The sequence below is a fragment of the Amblyraja radiata genome, chromosome 12 (assembly GCF_010909765.2).
Source record: "Amblyraja radiata isolate CabotCenter1 chromosome 12, sAmbRad1.1.pri, whole genome shotgun sequence".
In the NCBI taxonomy this organism is placed as follows: Eukaryota; Metazoa; Chordata; class Chondrichthyes; order Rajiformes; family Rajidae; genus Amblyraja; species Amblyraja radiata.
The window spans coordinates 52089728-52114955 of record NC_045967.1 but is presented as its reverse complement, the minus strand read 5'-3'; the positions used below and the strand labels follow the sequence as shown (position 1 = coordinate 52114955).

General features: G+C 46.9%; 2 protein-coding genes and 1 long non-coding RNA gene across 6 annotated transcripts in view; 1 reads left to right on the top strand and 2 right to left on the bottom strand.

The window, feature by feature from the left end:
- Window positions 1–21069, top strand: part of LOC116979198 (ligand of Numb protein X 2-like) — an 87622-nt gene extending 66553 nt beyond the window's left edge. For both annotated transcript variants that reach the window (XM_033030760.1, XM_033030759.1), the window contains 7 exons: window positions 5742–5938; window positions 8213–8602; window positions 11798–11953; window positions 13565–13739; window positions 16132–16354; window positions 17706–17864; window positions 20451–21069. In XM_033030760.1, coding sequence (XP_032886651.1) covers window positions 5742–5938; window positions 8213–8602; window positions 11798–11953; window positions 13565–13739; window positions 16132–16354; window positions 17706–17864; window positions 20451–20586 — 1436 coding nt within the window. In that variant the 3' untranslated portion in view covers window positions 20587–21069. The remainder of the gene's footprint in view (window positions 1–5741; window positions 5939–8212; window positions 8603–11797; window positions 11954–13564; window positions 13740–16131; window positions 16355–17705; window positions 17865–20450) is intronic.
- LOC116979200 lies at window positions 1716–13215 on the bottom strand. The gene is made up of 3 exons (XR_004413644.1): window positions 13205–13215; window positions 9517–9519; window positions 1716–1865 (listed from the first exon to the last, which is right to left on the bottom strand). It is a non-coding gene; the product is annotated as an uncharacterized LOC116979200 (long non-coding RNA).
- Window positions 21070–24801: 3732 nt separating the features above from the next.
- Window positions 24802–25228, bottom strand: part of LOC116979199 (pre-mRNA 3'-end-processing factor FIP1-like) — a 38753-nt gene continuing 38326 nt past the window's right edge. For all 3 annotated transcript variants that reach the window (XM_033030762.1, XM_033030763.1, XM_033030764.1), the window contains exon 16: window positions 24802–25145. In XM_033030762.1, the coding sequence (XP_032886653.1) occupies window positions 25016–25145 (130 nt within the window). In that variant the 3' untranslated portion in view covers window positions 24802–25015. The remainder of the gene's footprint in view (window positions 25146–25228) is intronic.

The window sequence follows — 25228 nt, the reverse complement described above, 5'->3', positions numbered from 1 at the left end:
CACATAAAAAAGAATACAAACATAACAATAATAAATAGCTTTAACATAAAAACATCCCCCCACAATGGTTCCCATTATGGGGGAAGGCACAAAGTCCAGTCCCATCCCCAATGTCCACCCATAGTCGGGCCTATTGAGGCCTCCACAGTTGCCTCTACGGAGGCCCGATGTTCCAGGCCGTCCTCGCCGGGTGATGATGTTCCGGCGTCGAGAGAGTCCTCTCAGCGGCTTGGGAACCCTGGAACGGCCGCCTCCCTACTCGAGACCGTGGCTTCCGGAGCCGACAAGGCCGCGCCGAATGGAGCTCAACTGCGACGTCGCGAGATCCCAGGCTCCCGATGTAAAGTTCAGTGCCGCCCGCAGCTCCGCGATGTTTTTAACGCCGGTCCCAGCTCACCGGAGTTCCAGCGCGGCGACCCAGGCAAGGCACCGCCCGCCCCGCAATGGCGCTCCAGCGCTACACCGCCGCCGATGCATGTGCCGCCACCGCCGCCGCCGGTGCCGCCGCCGCCGATGCCGAGGCTCCGGGCGGTCCCCTCGCTCCTCGGACCCGCAGCTTCGCAGCCGCCGCCGATGCCGATGCCGATGCCCCGGGCGATCCCCTCAGGAAATACCTCTCCAGGCCCGCTGGTAGGCCGCGAGGACGGGTCGAAAGTGCAGCCCGGAGAAAAGCTGCATCTCAGACCAGGTAGGGACCCTGAAAATTAGTTTCCCCCTTCCCCCCCCCCCCTCCCCACACATAAAAAAGCTAGAACTCCTTAAAAACAAAACACTAAACTAACTAAAAATAAGAAAAAAGAAATGAAAAACAGACAGCTGCAGGCTAGGCAGCCATACCCCCTACAGGTCGGCGCCAGTGTCTATCTTCGGTTTAAGGCTTGGAAATGTATCGATGTTCCTTGCCAGTCTCCTGCATGGGCTTGTATCAATGAGGGAGAAGCCAAAGCTCTCACGAACAAAGCAAAACACCTGGGGCATTTTCTTTTATATTCATCAGTTTCCTGCAAGTTTCTTGTTCCTGCTCCTGAAACACAAGGATAGATTTGTTTAAGAAAGAACTGCAGATGCTGGTTTAATTCGAAGGTAGACACAAAATGCTGGAGTAACTCAGCGGGTGAGGCAGCATCTCTGGAGAGAAGGAATGTGCGACGTTTCGGATCGAGACCCTGCTTCAAACCGAGGCTAATTGGCCTTGTCATTTGGTTGGTTTAGTTTAGAGATACAGCGCGGAAACAAGCCCTTCGAGTCCGCACTGACCACCGATATTAACACAAGCACACACACACACACACACACACACACACACACACACACACACACACACACACACACACACACACACACACACACACACACACACACACATGGGACACGTATACCCAGTATACAAAGCCAAGCCAATTAACCTACAAACCTGTACATCTTCAGAGTGTGGATGGAAACCAAAGTTCTCGGAGACCACCGAGTACATGCCGACCAGCGATCCACGCACACTCTCGTAACCCTGCACACACTAGGGGCAATTCACAATTTTACCAAGCCAATTAACCTACAGACCCAATTCCAATAGAGTCACAAACAGCATGGAATTAGGCCCTTCAGCCCAGCTTGCCCATTCTGACCAACATGCCCCATCGACACTAGTCCCACCTGCCTGCGTTTGGTTCATATCACTCTGATTTCCCCGACTCTGCGTAAACGACGTTGTACTTCTCCCCAGTCTATTTCCCTCAAGATCTTCCACACCTCTATAAAATCTCCCCTCATCCTCCTACACTCCAAGGAATAAAGAAATCACCCCTCTTCCTCCTATGCTCCAAGGAACAGAGTCCCAGCCTGCCCGACCTCTCCCTGTCGCTCAGTCCCTCCATCTCAACAACATCTTTCCTATGACAGGGTGACCAAAAATTGAATACCATACTCCAAATATTTTAATATTAATTAATATATTGGAGCTGTTTGAGTGGTGGTCACTGCCTGGTCCATCAGGACTAGCGACCGCCCCATCATCTAAGGAATCTTTAGGAGTAGCTGCCAGCAACATCAAGGACCCACACCACCCTGGCCACCCTCTCATTTCACTCCTGCCATTGGGAAGAAGATAGATGAGTCCACAAACCGTGACCTCCAAGCTCAAGGTTAGTTTCTTCCCCATAACCATCAGGCTCTTGAATGCTACACAACACTAACCTATGAAGGGTTAGTCTGAAGGAGTCTGGAGAAGGAGTCCGATGAAGGAGTCTGAAGAAGGGTTTCGGCCCGAAACGTTGCCTATTTCCTTCGCTCCATAGATGCTGCCGCACCCGCTGAGTTTCTCCAGCAATTTTGTCCACCTACTAACCTATGAACTGTGGACTGCCTTTGGTTGCACTGGGGACGTCTGTTTTTTTTTGCACTAGTATTGGGGATATTAATCTGTTAATTTAGACAATAGGTGTAGGAGTAGGCCATTTGGCCCTTCGAGCCAGCACCGCCATTCAATGTGATCGTGGCTGATTTTTTTCCATTTATTATATATTATCCATGGGTATTTTGTTACATGCCTGTTAAGCGGCTATAAGTAAGAATTTCATTAAAGATAGACACAAAATGCTGGAGTAACTCAGCAGGGACAGGCAGCACCTCTGGAGAGAAGGAATGGGTGACGTTTTGGGTTTAGGGTCTCGACCTGAAACGTCACCCACTCCATGTAGTACAATTGACTGTAGACACAAATTGCTGGAGTAACTCAGCGGCACAGGCAACATCTCTAGAGAGAAGGAATGGGTTCTCCCCCTTTCTTCTCTCCAGAGATGCTGCCTGTCCCGCCGAGTTACTCCAGCATTTTGTGTCTATCCTCGGTGTAAACCAGCATCTGCAGTTCCTTCCTACACAGTAAGAATGTCATTATTCATCATCGTCACATGATACTCAAACACTCTTGATACCCAAACCGAGACACATCCCTTGTTTGTGAATACATGGCCAATAAACTTATTCATTCTTGAAACTCAAACTTAGACTCTTGACCCTATGTTTATGGAAGTGAGTTTATACTGTGGCCAAGGATAAGTTATCCTAAGCTGCTGAAAGAGAGAGAAATCACCTTTTTTTATTGCAAATATTATAGCAGAAAGGTCTGAAACAGACAAGGGTTTCGTTGCCATATTAAATTAAACGCATTGCCATCAATACGACAGATGGCACAATGGGCTAAGTGTTCGGCTGGCAACCGGAAGGTAGCTGGTTCGAATCCCGCTTGGAGTGCATACTGTCGTTGTGTCCTTGGGCAAGACACTTCACCCACCTTTGCCTGTGTGTGTCCTTGGGCAAGACACTTCACCCACCTTTGCCTGTGTGTGTGGATGTAATTATGTGAAGCACTTTGGGGTCAATGCAAGTTGACTAAAAATGTGCTATATAAAAAAGAAAAGAAGAAAAGAAGAATACTGCAGGACACAATGTGCTGGAGTAAAAGCCCTGTGCCACTGTATGAGTTCATTCAAAGAGTTTCCCCTGATTCGAACTCGGAGATTTACAGTAATAGCCGCTCGCAGGTACTCTGGGCTCTCGTGGACATTTTTCAGCATGTTGAAAAATCTTCACGAGCTTACCGCGTTTCCCGTGTGCCTGCCGTTAGCGTTACGAGTCGCTAAGAGACGTCCCGAGCTCTGAAGTACCCGCTACGTTCATTCTACGTGCTTACCACGAGTTTGATTTTTTTTTAAACTCGGGAGAGCTCTTGAATGAACTCGTACAGTGGGACAGGGCTATAACTTAGCGGCGCAGGCAGCGTCTCTGGGGAACATGGATAGGTGATGTTTTGGGTCGGGAACCCTTCTTCGGACTGATTACTGGAGTCGCCAAAGAAAGACACAAAATGCTGGAGTAACTCAGCAGGTCAGGCAGCATCTCTGGAGCCCTGCGATCTGCCTGTCCCGCTGAGTTACTCCAGCATGTTGTGCCTATCTTCGGCATCTGCAGTTCCTTCCCACGCGTTGGTTTGACAGCAACCTGTTTATGTGCAATTCTGGCCAACGCATCGTAGGAAGGGTGTGTTTAAACTGGAGAGGGTGTAGAGGGGAATTCCAGGATATTGGCAGCTGTGAGGAGCGATTGTATCAGCCGAATATGTTGTTTTCTTTGGGAAAAGTAGGTCACAGAATCACGGAGGCATCTAGCACGGAAACAGGCCCTTCGGCCTGACTTGTTAATGCTGACCAAGATGCCCCAGCTGCATCTAAGCTAGTCTGACCTGCCCGTGTTTGGTCCCTATCCTTCAAAACATTTCCTATCCATAAGGTCATGAGTGATCGGAGCAGAATTAGGCCATTCGGCCCATCAAGTCTACTCCGCCATTCAATCGTGGCTGATCTATCTCTCCCTCCTAACCCCATTCTCCTGCCTTCTTCCCCTAACCTCTGACACCCGTACTAATCAAGTGCCTTAAAAATATCCACTGACATGGCCTCCACAGCCTACTGTGGCAATAAATTCCACAGATTCACCACCCTCTGATCCATGTCCCCGCCCATGTGCTTTGCAAGCAAAGTGCTAAGGGGAAGCTTAATTGAAGAGTGTAAATGTACAACAGACGTACAGAGTGAACAAGGAGAGGCAAGATCGCTTGGTGAAGGGGTTAAAAGCAAAGGGGCAGAGAGGTGTGGGATGAGAGGGGAGAGGGGGAAAGGTATTTCTACCCAGAGACTGGTGCTGATGGGGAACCTTTGTCTCAACACAAAAGGTTGGAAGAGACAAAACCCGATTGCATTTAAAGAGGCAATCAGATGTATATTTGAAGAACCATAACCTGCAGTTTCGACCCGAAACGTCACCCTATTTCTTCGCTCCATAGATGCTGCCTCACCCGCTGAGTTCCTCCAGCATTTTTGTCTACCTTCGATTTTTACAGCATCTGCAGTTCCTTCTTAGACAGCTGCTATATTTTGTTCTGTTCTGCGCAGATACAATAAGTCAAAGGGTTGCTTATATAGAATGATTTTTTTGACTTTTATTCCATCTGATACATCGTGCTATTATAATGAAGTCTGAGTCAATTAATTGGGTTCCATTAAACAAAGGGTTGTGCATGTTTGGTTTAGTCTAGTAAACTACATCCGACCCTAGTGTTGAGCCAGGTGGCACAGCTGGTAGAGTTGCTGCCTCACAGCGCCAGAGACCCGGGTTCGATCCTGACCTCTGGTGCTGTCGGTGTGGAGTTTGCACGTTCTCCCTGTCCGTGACTATGTTGGCTGCTGTCTCGAGGCAGCGTGAAGTGGAGCTGGAGTCAATGGTGGGGAGTCTGGTCTGTGTGATGGACTGGGCTACATCTAGAACGCTGCAAATTCTTGTGGACCAGGGAGGCATGGTGGCACAGCAGTAGAGTTGCTGCCTTGCATGCCAGAGACCCGGGTTCGATCCTGAGTACGGGTGCTGTCTGTGTGGAGTTTGTACGTTCTCCCCGTGACCGTGTGGGTTTTCCCCGGGTGCTCCGGTTTCCCCCCACACTCTGAAGACGTACAGGTCTGTAGGTGAATTGGCTTTGGTAAAATTGTCCTTAGTGTGTGTATAGGCTAGTGCTCGTGTACGGGATGATCGCTGGTCGGCGTGGACTCGGTGGGCTGAAGGGCCTGTTTCTGAGCCGTATCTCTAAAGTAAAGTGAGTGATCCTGAACCAAGCTGTAATCTCTAGCTGGATGTGACACCGTTTGTAAATGCGATCATAAATTAAACTCTCAGGGTTTTTTTTTGCTTCTTTGCAGACTTGCCGCGGCTGTCCAGCCTTCTGGCCGAGACGACCATTGTTGAAATTCATCGGGCTGACCCTCAGGAGGAGCTGGGGATCCAGGTAGTCGGTGGGAAGGACACACCACTGTGCAACATTGTCATTCAGGAGATCCTTCGTGACAGCGTTGTTGCTCTCAATGGGAAGCTTGCACCCGGAGACCACATCACAGAGGTATGTGGTCCACAGACAGTTCTGGAGCAACGGGCTGCTATCTGTGGAGAGCTTGCTGCGTTATCCTTATACATTTATGGAATGTGACAAGGGACAGTGAAATTCCATGCTTGCATACCCAATGTACACACATAGCGGCCACCTACAGCGCTGACAGAGTTACAAACACGCCGGCCCCTCCTTTGTTTAGAGATACAGCTCGGAAACGTGTCCTTCGGCCCACCGAGTCCGTGCCGACCAGCGATCCCCGCACACTAACACCATCCTACACCCACTTGGGACAGTTTTTACATTTACACCAAGCCAATCAACCTACAAACCTGTACGTCTTTGGAGTGTTGGAGGAAACTGAAGATCTCGGAGAAAACCCACGCAGGTCACGGGGAGAACGTACAAAATCCGTGCAGACCAGCACCCGCAGTCGGGATCGAACCTGGGTCTCCGGCGCTGCGTTCGCTGTAAGGTGGCAACTCTACCGCTGCACCACCGTGACCGCTCTTCCCCCACGGCGGTCCCCCCGCCCCGGGTCCGCCATTGTTCTTCCCCCCCCCCCACGGTGGGTCGACCACCACCAAGGCTTCACCGCACTGACTCACCCGAGGATTATTTATACCATTTTGAATTTTGGAGTGTGAACTTTATTTGAAAACAAAACACGGTGGCGCGGGGGTAGAGTCGCTGCCTCACGGCGCCAGAGACCCGGGTTCGATCCTGACTATGGATGATGTCTGTACGGAGTTTGTAAGTTCATATATAGATCCGCGTGGGTTTTCTCCAGGAGCTCTGGTCTCCTCGCACACTCCAAAGTCGTGCAGGTTTGTAGGTTAATATATTTGTAACTTGTCCCTGGTGTGTGTCGGATAGTGCTAGTGTGCGGGGATCGCTGGTCGGCGTGAGTTCGGTGGGCCGAAGGGCCTGTTTCCGTGCTGTATCTCTTAATTTAAACTAAACTGAACTAAAGCATCTGCTCAGGAAGGAAAACATCAATATGGTTTTGATTTATTGCAGGGTTGTGGTTTAACGGCAACGTAGATATGTGGGATAGAACATAAACATAGTTTAGTTTCTTTTAGAGATACAGCTCAGAAATAAGCCCTTCAACCCACCGAGTCTGTGCCTTTCATCCACACTCCAAAGACTTACAGGTTTGTAGGTTAATTGGCTTGGTAAATGTGAAAATTGTCCCTAGTGGGTGTGGGATACTGTTAGTGTGCGGGGATCGCTGGTCGGCGCGGACCCGGAGGGCCGAAGGGCCTGTTTCCGCGCTGTAGGTGGGACAGTTTCTTCCCAGCTGTTATCAGGCAACTGAACCATCTTGTCCACAGCTACAGAGCGGTCCTGACCTACCATCTGTCTCATTGGAGACCCTCGGACAATATAATGAATCAGACTTTACTGGACTTTATCTTGCACTAAAATATTGTTCCATTTACCCTGTATCTCAAGTTTCAAGTTTCGTGAGTTTATTGTCATGTGTCCCTGATAGGACAATGAAATTCTTGCTTTGCTTCAGCACACAGAACATAGTAGGCATTGACTACAAAACAGATCAGTGTGTCCATATACCATAATATAAATATATACACACATGAATAAATAAACTGATAAATTGCAAATAACAGATAATGGGTTATTAATAATCAGAGTTTTGTCCGAGCCAGGTTTAATAGCCTGATGGCTGTGGGGAAGTAGCTATTCCTGAACCTGGTTGTTGCAGTCTTCAGGCTCCTGTACCTTCTACCTGAAGGTAGCGGAGAGATGAGTGTGTGGCCAGGATGGTGTGGGTCTTTGATGATACTGCCAGCCTTTTTGATACAGCGACTGCGATAAATCCCCTCGATGGAAGGAAGGTCAGAGCCGATGATGGACTGGGCAGTATTTACTACTTTTTGTAGTCTTTCCTCTCCAGGGCCCTCAAGTTGCCGAACCAAGCCATGATGCAACTGGTCAGCATGCTCTCTACTGTGCACCTGTAGAAGTTAGAGAGAGTCCTCCTTGACAAACCTTCTTGACAAATCTGAACACTGCGTACATTATAATCATGTATAGTCTTTCCGCTGACTGGTGAGCATGCAACAAAAAGCTATGCACTGTACCTCGATACACGAGACAATAAACTAAACTAAACATTTTGGGTTGAATGATTGATTGGCGGAGCAGAATGGATGGGGCTCATGGCCGAATCCTGCTTCTATAACGTGTGAAGTTGCCCCGGTTATAATGGATCTTACGATGCGCTGCGATGATGTTCTTATCTGTTTCCCTCCGCCCCAGGTGAATGGAGTAAACATCACCAGCGTCCCGCACAGCTACGCCGTCAATGTCTTGCGGAAGCCGTGCTCCGTCGTGCGCCTCTCCGTCCTCCAAGAGAGGGGTTTCGCCGTGCGAGGGTCGGCGCAGGAGAGAAGCGGCGGCGGCGGCGGCAGCAGCAAAGGCGCGCCGAGGCAGACCGTGCACGTGGCCTTGCACAAAAGAGACCGCAGCGAGCCGCTGGGCATCAAACTCATTCGCAAAGGAGACGAGGCTGGGGTGTTTATCCTGGATCTTCTGGCAGGCGGGTTGGCTGCTCAAGATGGGAAGCTCCACAATAATGACAAGGTGCTTATGATAAACCAGCAAGACCTCGTCTCCGGCACCCCAGAGATGGCAGCTCACATCATACAGGTAAATGCAGCCCGGCTCCCTGAGTTAGGATCAAAAGATGTCTTTCATCACTTTTTCCATGAATTCCACAGTGAATCTGTGGAATTCATTGCCACATTCAGCTGTGGAGGCCAAATCAATGGATATTTTTAATCATAATTCATTTTATTTATTTATTTAAAAAAATAAAATTATTATAGGCATCTTCATATCATAGCCCATACCAGTAAAGGCTGTTTAACGGTTACATATTAAGTATCCAGGTTTCCCGGGACCCAGTCACCAAAGTAGCTGGGATCCTCCTTTATCGGTTACATATTAACATTGCCTCTAATTATTTATTTATATTTATAGATAGAAAAAATACAGAAAGAAAGAAAGAAATTAGAAAAATAGGATAAACTATCAATAATACAACTTAGGAGATAGGTTCATAGGTCAGAGAACATAACTATTCATCTAGTCCTGGGTTCAGGCTTCAGTCCGGCCTCCGCGCCGGTCCAGATTCAGATTCAGATTCAGATTCAACTTTAATTGTCATTGTCCGTGTACAGTACAGAGACAACGAAATGCATTTAGCATCTCCCTGGAAGAGCGACATAGCATATGATTTGAATAAATATTTACATTAGCATATATACAGACATAGTGTTTTTCCTGTGGGAGGAGTGTCCGGGGGGGGGGGTGATTGGCAATCACCGAGGTACGTTGTTGAGTAGAGTGACAGCCGCCGGGAAGAAGCTGTTCCTGGACCTGCTGGTTCGGCAATGGAGAGACCTGTAGCGCCTCCCGGATGGTAGGAGGGTAAACAGTCCATGGTTGGGGTGAGAGCAGTCCTTGGCGATGCTGAGCGCCCTCCGCAGACAACGCTTGCTTTGGACAGACTCAATGGAGGGGAGCGAGGAACCGGTGATGCGTTGGGCAATTTTCACCACCCTCTGCAATGCCTTCCGGTCGGAGACAGAACAGTTACCATACCATACTGTGATACAGTTGGTAAGGATGCTCTCAATGGTGCAGCGGTAGAAGTTCACCAGGATCTGAGGAGACAGATGGACCTTCTTCAGTCTCCTCAGGAAGAAGAGACGCTGGTGAGCCTTCTTGATCAGAGTTGAGGTATTGTGGGTCCAAGAGAGGTCATCGGAGATGTTAACACCCAGGAACCTGAAGCTAGAAACACGTTCCACCTCCGTCCCGTTAATGTGGATGGGGGTGTGCGTGCCGCCCCTGGACTTCCTGAAGTCTACAATGAGCTCCTTGGTCTTCTTGGAGTTAAGGGCCAGGTTGTTGTCAGCGCACCATGCTGCTAAGTGCTGGACCTCCTCCCTGTAGGCCGACTCATCGTTGTTGCTGATGAGGCCAATCACCGTTGTATCATCTGCATACTTGATGATGGTGTTAGTACCATGTACAGGTGTGCAGTCATAGGGGAAGAGGGAGTAGAGGAGGGGGCTCAGCACACAGCCCTGTGGAACGCCGGTGTTCAGGGTGAGGGTTGAAGAGGTGTGCTTGTCTAACCTAACAGACTGTGGTCTGTTGGTTAGAAAGTCCAGTATCCAGTTGCAGAGGGAGGGATCGATGCCCAGGTTACCGAGTTTGGTGATCAGTTTAGATGGTATAATGGTGTTGAATGCTGAGCTATAATCGATGAACAGCATTCTTACGTAAGTGTCTCTGTTGTCGAGGTGGGACAGGGCGGAGTGAAGTGCCGTTGAGATGGCATCCTCCGTACTCCTGTTCTTGCGGTAGGCAAACTGATAGGGATCCAGTGTGGGGGGTAGGCAGCTTTTGAGGTGTTCCAGGACCAGCCTCTCGAAGCACTTGGTGATGATGAGGGTAAGTGCAACTGGGCGGAAGTCGTTGAGGCTTGCCGCAGTGGAGTGTTTTGGCACTGGCACGATGGAGGTGGTTTTAAGGCACGTGGGGACAACTGCTTGGGCAAGTGACAGGTTGAAGATGTCAGTCCAGACGTCTGTCAGCTGCGCAGCACAGCACAGGCCCTGAGCACGCGCCCGGGGATGCCGTCAGGGCCAGCAGCCTTACGTGCATTAGTCCTACTCAGTGCCACGTATACGTCGTAGGGGGTGAGTGTGAGGGGTTGGTGATCGGCAGGGAGCACTACCCTTGAATCTACCCCTTCAAATAATCTATAAATGGAGACCATATTCTAGTAAATAATTCTGGTTTATCAATTAAGACAAATCTAATTTTTTCCAAATGTAAGGTCTCCGACATCTCCATAATCCACATCTTGATTGTGGGAGTTGCAGGGTTTTCCCAAAATTTTAATATTAATTTTTTCCCAATTATTATACTGTAATCAAGGAAATTTCCTTGGTTTGTTGTAGGTTTTAGGTATTGTTCCGATATACCCAATATTATTAATTTAGCATCGGGACCCAGTTGGATGTTAACAACTACAGAGATAATTTTTAAAATATCCATCCAGTAATTTTTAATTTTTATACCAAATTGATATTTTTAAGACGGAGATTGGTCGATTCTTGATCAGTGCGGGTGTCAGAGGTTACGGGGAGAAGGCAGGAGTATGGGGTTGAGTGAGAAAGATAGATCAGCCATGATTGAATGGCAGAGTAGACTTGATGGGCTGATTGGCATAATTCTGATCCTAGAACCTATGAACGTTGCAACAGTTCCCGGGTCAGAGAGGGGGGATCAAAAAGAAATGAGGATTCCTTAAGATCCAAAGTGAAAGCTCTGATTTGTGCAAAGATGTTACAATACGATAGAACTTTATTTATCCCAGCTGGGAAACTGACCTGCCAACGGTCATGAAACACTAGTTACATGAAACGTGAAATTAAAGTGGAATGGATTGGGGATGTGCAAAGATTGTGGGGGGGGGGGGGGGGGGGGGAGAGGGAGAGGGGGAGTCAGTCTACACCACGACAGAAGGGGGAGGGTTTGTACAGTTTGATAGCCACAAGGAAAACGTATCTCCTGTGGCGTTGTGTGCTGCATCTTGGTGGAACCAAGTTTTGGTATCTGTGATATGACACTATACAGTGTATAACGGGGCCCTCTCTAAGCAAGGATTTTTCCATCTTAACCGGTTCACTGCCAAGTTTTTGTTTCGCCATTGGCCGTGACCAGAGTGTGCTTGGCTGTGGCCCTCAAGATGGGTTAAGGGACGACAAATATTCTCCCCTTCGTTACTTTGTGAAATCTGAACTTTTCTGTTCGCCCCTTTGTCAGTCTAGTGAGGGAGTGGTCAGCTTTACCGTCCAAAGGTGCCCTGACCAACAAAGCCCGGAGATTATTGAGGAAGCAGGCTCGAGCAACAGTAGCCCGTCGCGGCAGGGGAACAAGTCGCAGCAGCATCATTGTCGCCGACGTTCTCACTACCAAAAGGTAAGTGGCGGGGGGCGGGGGGGGGAATGCCCGAAACGGCAAATGACTAAACACACGTACCGATTCCACATTGGTTTATTTTCCCTTTCAACAGTCAATGTTTTAACATAGAACACTGTGTGCAGCACAGCGGAGCAGCAGTAGAGTTGCTGCCTTGTGCCACTGCCCCACTTAGGCGATTGTTTAGGCGACTACAGGCGACTAGGGTGTCACCTGTATGGTCGTGAGACGTCTCCTCAGCCGCCCAAAGAATCGTAGCATTTTTCTGGTCGCCGCTGGATTTTGAAATGTTTCAAACTTTTCGGCGACAGTCGGCTTGATGCCAATGAGTGTAGTTGGACTTCTACTGAAGTAGATGCTGTCGTAGGTTGTCGCCAGGATGATGTAGGGTGTCGCTGGTGCTGACTTTGGTGGATTCCATTGGCGACTACCTACGTCAACCGGCGACTGAATTGTCTAACCTTGTCGTAGGTGTGGTCGCAGGTGGACGTCCTAATGGGTCGCCAGTTGTCGGTAGCTTGCCGTAGCTGGATGTCAACTAGGTGGTAGGTTGTTGTAGACATTGTCGTGGACATTGTCGTAGGGGGGGGAACAGTCGCCGGTATTTCCGTGACCTGCTACGAGTTTGACAGTCGCCGAAAGAATTCCCTAAGTGGGACAGGCCCATTACAGTGCCAGAGACCCCAGTTTGATCCTGACTATGGGTGCTGTCTAGTTGGAGTTTGTACGTTCTCCCTGTGACCGTGTGGGTTTTCTCCGGGGCCTCCGGCTTCCTCCCGCACTCCAAAGTCGTGCAGATTTGGAGGTAAATTGGCTTCTGTAAATTGTCCCTAGTGTGTAGGAAGGAAGTTGAGTATGGTTGGTTGGTTCGTTGGCGCAGACCCAGTGGGCCGAAGGGCCTGTTTCCATGCTGTATCTCTAAACTCGCCTAAACTATGGATAATTTTGATAACCATTTGCAAATCCCTCAACACCCAAAAGTTTGACCGACTTTCTTTCCACACATTGTGCTCAGGAGGTTTCAGTTTTAACTATTGGTTCGCAAATGTATAATTTATTGTCAAATGTTAGATTCTTTAGAAGTATACGGCGATAAAATTCTCAGAGCAGCAAACTAACTTGTCAACAAACAGCCTAAAGCTTTTTTGTTGAATTCGGCCAAACTACTTTTGCTTTAAATCGCCACATTAGCCAACTACCATGAGTTGAACATGTTTAGTTTAGTTTAAAGATACAGGCCCTTCGGCCCACCGAGTCCTCGCTGACCGGCGATCCCTGCACAATAACGCTATCCTACGCACATTAGGGACAATTTACAATTTTACTGAGGCCAATTCACCTACAAACCTGGATGTCTTTAGAGTGTAGGAGGAAAATGAAGCTGCTGGGGAAAACCCACAAAGGTCACAGGAAGAGCATACAAACTCTGTACAGACAAGCACCAGTAGTCAGGATCGAACCCGGGCCTCTGGCACTGTAAAGGGCCTGTCCCACTTTCACGACCTAATTCACGACCTCTGCCGAGTTTGCCCATGACCCATACTCGCAGCGTGGCAGCACCATAAAACTTTACTCTTTTAAACCTCTAACGATACAACTATTTCCTTTCAGGATTTATCACAGGCTTCAATGTGTGTCGAGAAAACAGTTCTGGTAAAAAAGGAACCTCGTGATTCCCTGGGTATAACAATATCAGGCGGCCGTGAAAATAGGTACAAGGTTCCGATATACGTGACCAGCATCCAACCGGTCGGCTGCCTGTACAGGGACCGCAGAATCAAGAGAGGTGAGATTTTGAGAGCATTTTTGTAATGGTTGCTGGCTGCATCATCATACATCACAATCATAGTCCATAACATACACAGTGCACCATCGTGGCATGCTTTTAGATTTCACACTACTGCACGCAGTGTGTATTTTATGTTCAAAAGTGATAGGAGCAGAATTAGGCCATTCGGCCCATTTAGTCTACTCTGCCATTCAATCATGGCTGATATATCTTTCCCTCTTAACCCCATTCTCCTGCCTTCTCGCCATAACCCCTGACACCCGTACTAATCAAGAGTCTAAAAATATCCATTGTCTTGGCCTCCACAGCCCTCTGTTGCAATGAATTCCACAGATTCACCATCCTCTGATTAAGAAATTCATCTTCATCTCCTTCCTAAAGGAATGTCTTTTAATTCTGAGGCTATGACCTCTGGTCCTAGGCTCTCCGACTGGTGGAAACATCCTCTCCACATCCACTTTATTCAGGCTTTTCTCTATTTAGCAAGTTTCAATGAGGTCCCCCTCTTCCTTCTAAACTCCAGTGAGTAGAGGCCCAGTGCCATCAAACGCTCATCATATATTAACCCGCTCGGTCCTGGGATCATTCTCGTAAACTACCTCTGGACCCTCTCCTGAGCCAGCACATCCCTCCTCAGATATGGTGCCCAAAATTGCTCACAATACTTGGTGTTACAACCCGATTCATTGAATTGATTGAAAGATGTAGCATGGAAGCAGGCCCATCGGCCCATCGGGTCCGCGCCGACCAGCGATCCCCGCACGTTAACACTATCCTACACCCACTAGGGACAATTTTTACATTTATACCAAGCCAATTAACCTACAAACCTGTACGCCTTTGGAGTGTGGGAGGAAACCGAAGATCTCGGAGAAAACCCACGCAGGCCACGGGGAGAACGTACAAACTCCGTACAGACAGCACCTGTAGTTGGGATCGAACACGGGTCTTCGGCGCTGCATTCGCTGCAAGGCAGCAACAGACAAGTGCTGGAGTAACTCAGTGGGTCAGGCAGCATCTGTGGGGGGAATGGATAGACAACGTTTTGGGTTGGGACCTATCTTCAGACCAATCTGAAGAAGTGTCCAGACATGAAATGTTTGATCCTGGCTACGGGGTGCTTGTCTGCACGGAGCTTGTACATTCTCCCCGTGACATGCGTGGGTTTTCTCTGAGAACTTCGGTTTGCTCCCACACTCCAAAAACATACAGGGTTGTAGGCTAAATGGCTTGGTATAAATGTGAAAGTTGTCCCTAGTGTGGGATAGTGTTAATGTGCAGGGATCATTGGTTGGTGCGGACTTGGTTGGCCAAAGGGCCTGTTTCCGCGCTGGATCTCCAAACTAATGAACTAAACTGAAGATAGTGAGAAAATGCTGGCGTAACTCAGCGGGACTCTCGACCTGAAACGTCACCCATTCCTTCTCTCCAGAGATGCTGCCTGTCCCGCTGAGTTACTCCAGCATCTCCGGTTGCTGACCTAGCTTCTCCGGTTGGCGGCGCGACTCACGTTGCAGCGGCCCCTACAGCCTGTCTGTCTTTTTTTATTTTTTTGTCTAGATAAATGTAGTTGTTGTGTTTTTTTTAATACTGTCTTTAAGTGGGGGGTGGGGAGGAAACTTTTAAAATCTCTTCCTTGCACGGGAGACCCGACCTTTTTCCTGTCGGGTCTCCGTTGTCATTGGGGCCTAGCACCGTGGAGCGGCCTCCAACCGGAACGACCTGGGGGCTCCAGTCGCAGAGCTGCGGACTACTTACCATCGTGGGGCTGGCCGGCCTCGGGGCGTGGGGAGCGGTGGTGGTTCGCTGCTGCGGCCCGACTCCGGAGCTCCAGCAACGCAACTTCTGTGGACTGTGATATCGGGAGCTCGTGGGTCCCGGGTGTGAGACCGCTTTCCGGAGCTCCCGCAACGCGACTTCTCCAGCCCGTGTTGCGGGGTTGGAACGACCCGGAGCGGGGCCCTTACATCGCCCGGCGCGGCTTTAATGGCCGCGGGACATTCGAACGCCCGCCGGGGGCTCCATCTTCGTGACATTTAGACCTGGAGCAGGGCCGTACATCGCCCGGTGCGGCCTTAAATGGCCGTGAGACTTACCATCGCCCGCCTGGGGCTTCAACATCGGGAGAAAAATGAAGAGCAGGGGAGAGAAAAGACTTTGCCTTCCATCACAGTGAGGAGGAGGTTCACTGTGATGGATGTTTGTGTGAATTAAATTGGTTGGGTGTCTAGTAGGAATCGTTTGTGTTTGTATGGCTGTAGAAACAGAGTTTCGTTTGAGCCTCATTGAGGTTCAAATGACAATAAATATTGTATTGTATTGTATTGCAACCCGTGCCACTCTTGCGGTGGCTTGCCATTTTGATGCGTTGAATGTTTTCTGCCCCTAGGAAATGTGCTGCTGAATATCAATGGGGTGGATCTCACGCAGTTGAGTTACGGTGAAGCCGTCTCAGTTCTCAAGTTGAACGCAGCCTCTTCGACGGTGATGCTGAAAGTGCTGGAGTTGCCCGATTCAGAGGTGGCGTCGACATCAGACGAGCTTTTGGAGGCGGGGAAGGAGAACAGTTACGACTGGTCACCATTATGGATCATGTGGCTAAGTTTACCAAGGTGATGCCTGACTATCAAAATGATAGACGCATACTTATTCCTTTGTTGCATAAGTATTATAGTGGAGTAGAAAAAAAATGGCAGATAATGTAATGCTGTTCCATAAAACGGTTGTGATTAAACCAGTTTAGACATCTACCAGGCAATTAAATCAATTGAACAATTAAACTACAACTTGTATTTTTAAGATTTAAAAATAAAAATAGATACGAGAATAATTCATAGGTTATAGGAGCAGAATTAGGCCGTTCAGCCCATCAAGTCTACTCCGCCATTCAATCATGGCTCTCCCTCCTAACCCCATTCTCCAGCCTACTCCCCATAATCCCTGACACCCGTACTAATCAAGAATCTGTTCATCTCCGCCTTAGAAATCTCCATTGACTTGGCATCCACAGCCTTCTGTGGCAATTAATTCCACAGATTCACCACCCTCCTCATCTTTCTGAAGGTACGTCCTTTTATTCTGAGGCTATGACCTCTGGACCTGGACTCTCCCACTAGTGGAAACATCCTCTCCTCTCCACATCCACTGTGCAGGCCGGAATATTGGATAACTTTGTTTGAATATTTTTTCGGATGTTGGGAGCCGATTATTAAAACTTAAGACCATTCAATATCCTTGAAAAATGTTGATATAATTCAAAAATTGAAAATCTGATCAAAATATGACTACACATATGCACAAACCCCAAAAATTGGGTTGTGTAGGAAGGAACTGCAGATGCTGGTTTACACCAAAGATAGACACAAAATGCTGGAGTAATTCAGCGGGGCAGGCAGCATCTCTGGAGAGAAGGAATGGGTGACGTTTCGGGTCGAGACCCTTCTTCAGACACACAATGAAGAAGCGTCTCGAACCGAAACGTCACATATTCCTTCTCTCCAGAGATGCTGCCTGTACCGCTGGCTGAGTTACTCCAGGATTTTGTGCCTAAATTGTGTTGTTGTACTCGACAAACAGACCAATTAATTTTGTACTAAAAATTGATCAGGTTGATTAAACTTGATTTAGTTGACAATAGACAATAGGTGCAGGAGTAGGCCATTCGGCCCTTCGAGCCAGCACCGCCATTCAATGTGATCATGGCTGATCATCCCCAATCTGTACCCCGTTCCTGCCTTCTCCCCATATCCCCTGACTCCGCTATCTTTAAGAGCCCTATCTAGCTCTCTCTCGAAAGCATCCAGAGAACCTGCCTCCACCGCCCTCTGAGGCAGAGAATTCATACAAAGAATTACCGTAAATTTGTTGTCTTGCAATAGCTGGACTTGAACAAAATGGTGTCTTTAGCGTGAATTATCTTAACGCACAGAAACGCATTGACCTTTTTTTGTTCTCCGTTTGCAGTTACCTTCACTGTTGTAAAGACATTACTTTGTTTAAGAGCAACTCTGAAAGCTGGGGATTCAGCATTGTTGGGGGCTTCGAGGACAGCCAGGAAAACCATCCTTTCTTCATCAAAACCATTGTACCCGGCACGCCAGCATACTTTGATGGTAGATTAAAGTAAGTTAAAACTCAATAACAACCAAGGTGATGCTTGGCTGCACTAAAAATAATAACTTGGCTGCAGCTTTTCAATCACGTCATCAGTAACGCTCAGAGAATTTGCGTAGGAAGGAACCGGTTCAAACCGAAGGTAGACACAAAATGCTGGTGTAACTTGGCAGGACAGGCAGCATCTCTGGAGAAAAGGAATAGGTGACGTTTCGGGTCAGGACCCTTCTTCAGACTGAGAGTCAGGGGGCGAGGGGAACGAGAGATATTAACGGTGATATGCTCAGAGAATACGTTGGTGCGTTAGGCATTGGTTACACTCCAGTTGGAGTAATATGGGCAGAAGTGGTAACAAAATCACAAGACTTGAGAAACAAAGGAGTTTGTTATCAATATTTTCAACTTTTTGAAAGGTTCATAGTGACCTAAAAGATTGATAGCACACAGAATTTATTTTTTTTAATTGAAATGAGCACCACAAATCACTTATTTTCTGGGCACACACGAGACGGCAGATGCAGGAAAGTGGAGCAAAAGTAAACTGCTGTGAGAACTCAAGGACACAATGTGCTGGAGCAAATCAGTGGGTCAAGCAGCGGCTCTGGAGAACATGGGATAGATGGCATTTTGGGTCGGTATCTTTCTTCAGACTGAGGAGAGGAAAGAGAAAGAAAGCCGGAAGAGAGGACGGGGCAGGATAAAGCCTGGCAAGTTTGAAGAAGGTTCACCACCCGAAAGGTCATCCATTCCTTCTCTCCAGAGACGCTGCCTGACCCGCTGGTGAAGAGGTTTTCAATAGGCATATCCCCACAACCGCCTCCCCCTTCCCCCACCTGGACATGCACCTATTTCTCTCATTTCCCCCCCTCCCCCTCCATCTCCATTCCTTCCTCTGACTTCACAATTTACTTCAATCCTTTTGTCTCACACCTTCTGTCTTTTCATCTCTGTCCAACCATCTGCTCTGGATGCTACCTCCTGGATGATTTTCCAGAGATGATGCATACAGTTGTGATTAAATAAATCACAACTGTAGCCTCATTAAATAATGTGGTTAGCATTAACCCCAATTTTCTCTCTTTATAAAAAGTGGTTACATAGAAAACAGGTGCAGGAGTAGGCCATTCGGCCCTTCGAGCCTGCACCGCCATTCGATATGATCATGGCTGATCATCCAACTCAGTATCCCATCCCTGCCTTCTCTCCATACCCCCTGATCCCTTTAGCCACAAGGGCCACATCTAACTCCCTCTTAAATATAGCCAATGAACTGGCCTCAACTACCTTCTGTGGCCGAGAATTCCACAGATTCACCACTCTCTGTGTAAAAAAAAAGATTTTCTCATCTCGGTCCTAAAATACTTCCCTCTTATCCGTATCCTGGTTGCAGCTAGGTCAGTTGAAAGACAATTTGGATTGATTTCCATTTGGAATAGATCAGGTAGACGCATAGTGTCTCTTGCCCAAAGTAGGGAGATTGAGAACCAGAGGACATTGATTTAAGTTGAGGAGGTAAATCTTTATAGATTCCTTAATAGGAATCTGAGGGTGACTTTTTCCACACAAAGGGTGGTGGATGTATGAAAAGGGCTGCCAGAGGAGGTAGTTTAAGAAGGGACTATCGCAACATTTAGAAACAGTTAGGCAGGTACATGGATAGGATTGGTTTGGAGGGATATGGGCCAAACACAGGACGATGAGATTAGTGTAGCTAGGACATGTTGGTCGGTGTGGGCAAGTTGGGCTGAAGCCCCAGTTTCCAAGCTGCACCAACTGTGCACTAAAGCATTTGACCCAGTGTGTTATTTACCACTAATGGTCACCTCCAATATTAATTGGCCTGAACATAGAAACCAAGCGCCCATTTGTGTTCGCCATTGCATATGAGAACTTAAAGGTGCAATTTACAGCCATAATTTATCTCTCAAATAACGTGGCAGCGATAATCTAGTCAAGAACACTCTTATGTCCATAGCACCTTCTGCTTGCAACTAGTTAAGTGAGGGAGATTTGAGGTATGCTCCTTCCTATAATTCAGTACTGCTGTTGGAAGCCATATAGGTGAACCCAGAAGGCATGACTATAGGTGAAAGCTGAGCCCAAATTTCATTGTGATGGTCAGTTTTTGAGCTATGCATTTTAGTTAAGTAACTAATTGCAGGTAAGTAGTGGATCAGTCAAGATCTGATTGAGTGGCAGAACAAATACAGAACAGTGTGCTGTTCTTATGACCATCAAAGCACATGCTGCCTTACAGCTCCAGAGACCCAGGATTGATCCTGACTACGCGTGCTGTCCGTACGTTTTACGTTCTCCCCGTGACCGCATGAGTTTTTTTCGGAGACCTTTGGTCTCCTCCCACACTCCAAAGACGTACAGGTTTGTCGGTTAATTGGCTTGGTGCAAATGTAAATTGTGCCTGGCGCGCGTGTAGGATAGTGTTAGTGTGCGGTGATCGCTGGTCGCTGCAGACCCGGTGGGCCGAAGGGCCTCTTTCCGCGCCGTATCTCTGAACTAAAACCAAACTAAAATAACTTGTGCTTTGCAGCTTCCATGTTGAACGAAGCAAGGTCTAACTTTCTCTATTCTCCATAGGTGTGGGGATGAGATCGTCGCTGTGAACGGTGTTTCTACAGCAGGCATGAGCAACTCGGCTGTCATCCCAATGCTGAAAGAACAGAGAAACAGAGTCACTCTCACGGTGGTATCGTGGCCTGGGAGCTGTGTGTGAAAGTGGCAAGACCAAAAAATCAACACACGGTTTTAATCAGGAAAAGCGAGAGAGCAGCGGAAATGACCAGATCACCAAAGTGCATTTGTCAACATGTTTCAGCGGCATGGTACCGGATATTTGAGATTTTTTAATCAATTTATAAAAGGCAGGAAAGGTGTCAGGCCCTGCCATCAATTTCTAAATTCTTAACCAAAGTTTCCACACCATGTTATACAACTGCCACGTATCTGGACTACACTGGGCACAGCTGTACAGCTCCCCAAAATGGAATCATTCATTATCTGATCTTGTTCCTGCCAATTAAAAGCATTTAGTCACAGACTTGAACATAATTTTTTTTTTTCGATCTGAAAAGATTAAATACAAGATTATCATTTTACATAAGCAGTCGAGCTGTACATTTAAATACCAGTTCACTTTTCTCAGATCTACTTCAATGCAAAGTGAAATTAAAATTGTGAAGTTTGAGACCGAACTTTACCCCTGCCTCCTGTCTTCACTGAATGATGATTTCAATGCTATTGTCGCATGAACAACTTCAAGGGAACCTTTAATGGAGGACACCCATAGTTGGGATAACATAAAACAAGGGGCGGTAGCGCAGTGGGAGCATAGCTGCCCTGCCAGAGATCCCGATGACGGGTGCTGGCTATACGGAGTTTGTCGGTTCTCGCCGTGACTGCGTGGGTTTTCTCCGAGATCTTCGGTTTCCTCCCACACTCCAAAGACGTACAGGTTTGTAGGTTAATTGTCGTGGTATAAATGTAAGAAAATTTCCCTAGTGTGTGTAGGGTAGTGTTAATGTGCGGGGATCGCTAGTTGGTGCACACTCGGTGGGCCGAAGGGCCTGTTTCTGCGTTTTATCTCTAACCTAAATTAAGGAAACAACAGCCAAGGTCTTCTTCTTCTTAAGCCCTTTGCTCCTCTAGGGAGCATAGGCCATTGACAAATGTCCTCCACCTCTCTCGGTTGTTGGAAGTTCTTTCGAGATCTCCCCAGTTGAGCCCACTCTCAGACATTCCTGTCTGGACACCTCTTCTCCAGCTGTTCCTGGGGCGACCTCTTTTCCTTTTTCCTTGGGGGTTCCATTTCAGGGCTTGCCGGGTGATGTTTGTGGCAGGTTTCCTGAGGGTGTGTCCAATCCAACTCCATTTTCTCCTTCCAATTTGTAAGTCAATGGGCTCCTGGCTTGTTCTTCTCCACAGGTCCACATTGCTTACTTTGTCTCCCCACCACATGTTAAGTATTCTCCTGAGGCAGGTGTTAATGAATGTTTGCAGCCTGTTTGTAGTGTGTTTTGTGGTTTTCCATGTCTCTGATCCACACAGCATCACCTGTTTCACATTTGAGTTAAAGATGCGTATTTTTGTGTTGATTGAGATGTGTTTTGAGCTCCAGATCTTCCCGAGCATGTTAAACACCACCCTAGCCTTATTGATTCTACTTTTTATGTCTGCCTCTGCCCCTCTGGTGATGGTCCTCCAGGTTGGGGGTTGGGCGTGGGGTTAACTACCCCACCCTGGAAAAAAGTGTGAGTTACAGAAATGTTGATGAATGAAACAGCCAAAGTGGTGAGGAGAAATGGGGGATATTTTGACTCGTGGCTAGTTTCAAACAAGGAGACATAACTGTTAGGTGTAGGTCATTTAAAACTGATGCAAGTAGATTTTTTTCACAGAGGACGGTAGAAGCTGGAACAGTAGAAGTATTTAAGGTGAAGGTGGATGGCTATTTGATGAATGGCACAGATGAATGGTACGGCACGTTTGAAAACCCGGTGGTCTATTCTTTACTTTTAGACTTTAGAGATACGGCTCGTAAACGGGCCCTTCGGCCCACCGAGTCTGCACCGACCAGCAATCACCCTGTACACCCGCACTACACTCATGGGAATTTTTAAAAACAATTTTTTTACTAAAGCCAATTAATCCACAAACCTGTATGTCTTTGGAGTATGGGAAGAAACTGAAGCACCCAGAGAAAACCCATGTGGTCACAGGGAGATAGACACAAAAAGCTGGAGTAACTCAGCAGGACAGGCAGCATCTCTAGAGAGAAGGAATGGTTGACATTTCGGATCAAGACCCTTCTTCAGACTGGTTAGGGATAGGGGAGACGAGAGATATAGACAATGATGTAGAGAGATAAAGAACAATTAAATATATGAAAAAAAGGGAAAACGTACAGGGCCCTCCATAAAGTTTGGGACAAAGACCCATCATTTATTTATTTGTCTCTGTACTCCACAATTTGAGATTTGTAATAGGAAAAAATCACATGTGGTTAAAGTGCACATTGTCAGATTTTATTAAAGGGTATTTTTATACATTTTGGTTTCACCATGTAGAAATTACAGCTGTGTTTATACATAGTCCCCCCATTTCAGGGTACCATAATGTTTGGGCCACATGGCTTCACAGATAATTGCGCAGGTGTGTTTAATTGCCTCCTCAATGCAAGTATAAGAGAGTTCTCAGCACCTAGTCTTTCCTCCAGTCTTTCCATCACCTTTGGAAACTTTTATTGCTGTTTATCAACATGACAACCAAAGTTGAGCCAATGAAAGTCAAAGAAGCCATTACGAGACTGAGAAACAAGAATAAAACTGTTAGAGACATCAACCAAACCTTAGGCTTACCAAAATCAACTGTTTGGAACATCATTAAGAAGAAAGAGAGTACTAGTTAGCTTACTAATCGCAAAGGGACTGGCAGGCCAAGGAAGACCTCCACAGCTGATGACAGAAGAATTATCTCTATAATAAAGAAAAATCCCCAAACACCTGTCCAACAGATCAGAAACAGACAAATCAGATTCAGGTGTGGATTTGTCAATGACCACTGTCTGCAGAAGACTTCATGAACAAATACAGAGGTTACACTGCAAGACGCAAACCACTGGTTAGCCGCAAAAATAGGATGGCCAGGTTACAGTTTGCCAAGAAGTACTTAAAAGAGCAACCACAGTTCTGGACAGATGAGACAAAGATTAACTTATATCAGTGATGGCAAGAGCAAAGTATGGAGGAGAGAAGGAACTGCCCAAGATCCAAAACATACCACCTCATCTGTGAAACACGGTGGTGGGGGTGTTATGGCCTGGGCATGTATGGCTGCTGAAGGTACTAGCTCATTTATCTTCATTGATGATACAACTGCTGATGGTAGTAGCATAATGAATTCTGGAGTGCATAGACACATCCTATCTGCTCAAGTTCAAACAAATGCCTCAAAACTCATTGGCTGGTGGTTCATTCTACAGCAAGACAATGATCCCAAACATACAGCTAAAGCAACAAAGGAGTTTCTCCAAAGCTAAAAAATAGTCAATTCTTGAATGCCCAAGTCAATCACCTGATGTGAACCCAATTGAGCATGCCTTTTATATGCTGAAAAGAAACTGAAGGGGGCTGGCTCCCAAAACAAGCATATGCTAAAAATGGCTGCAATACAGGCCTGGCAGAGCATCACCAGAGAAGTCACCCAGCAACTGTCAATGTCCATGAATCGCAGACATCAAGCAGTCATTGCATGCAAAGGATATGCAACAAAATACTAAACATGACTATTTTCATTTACATGACATTTCTGTGTTCCAAACATTACGGTGCCCTGAAAAGAGGGGACTATGTATAAACACTGCTGTAATTTCTATGCGGTGAAACCAAAATGTATAAAAATGGCCTTTATTAAAATCTGACAATGTGCACTTTAACCACACGTGATTTTTTTCTATTACAAATCTCAAATTGTGGAGCACAGAGGTAAATAAATAAATGATGGGGTTTTTTCAAAAAAATTATGGAGGGCACTAGTACAAACACCATACAGACAGCACCCTTAGCACGAATCAAACCCTGGTCTGGTGCTGTAAGGCAGCAGCACTACCGTTGCATCATCATGCTGCCTTATTCCTGCTCTTATTTTGTGATCGTACATATGCTGGCTCGTTGGTTATTACATAGTTGTATTTTGAATGTAAAATTAAACCAATTCTTCAACATTTAATTATTCAATCAGGTCTATTGGCAAGCTTTTTGAAAGTTACAATTCGATCATTTGAATCAAGACTGCTTCATCTGCCCTTTTTCAATTTTTTCTTCCCCAAAGTTTGCACTTGCAACAGATTTTCAAATTGGACAGATTACATTTTTTAGAAAGTTAATTCTGCCTGCTTGGATTTGACATTCTGAGTTGAGAGAATTACGCAAACTATTTAGAAAAAAAACTTTTAATGTTTGTTTTCCAAGCACACTTTACAAAAAAATCCCAAGTGTAAGTACGTAGAAAGGTAGGATCAGGCTCCTCATTGAGCTGTTAGGCATCAGAGTCCATAGAGTTGGTTTTTTCTTCCCCCACAAAGTTGCATTCACCAAACCTGCACATCACGAATATGTCCCAGTATGGAGACCAGTTCAGCGACTGAGTTATTCCTTTGTCTCTGCCTCGGTTGTTGCAGTACCTTCACCCCCTGCCTCTTTATCTTCTTTGTTTCGTTTATTCTTCTTGTGTTTGTGACGTCTGTGAGTTTCTCCTTCCTCGTTCTCATGCTGTTTGCTGTGAAAGCAAATTACCACCAGTAAATATCTCCTTGTAAGCTAGAGGTTTTGCTAATCCATGATTATCAAATGAGTAGCTAC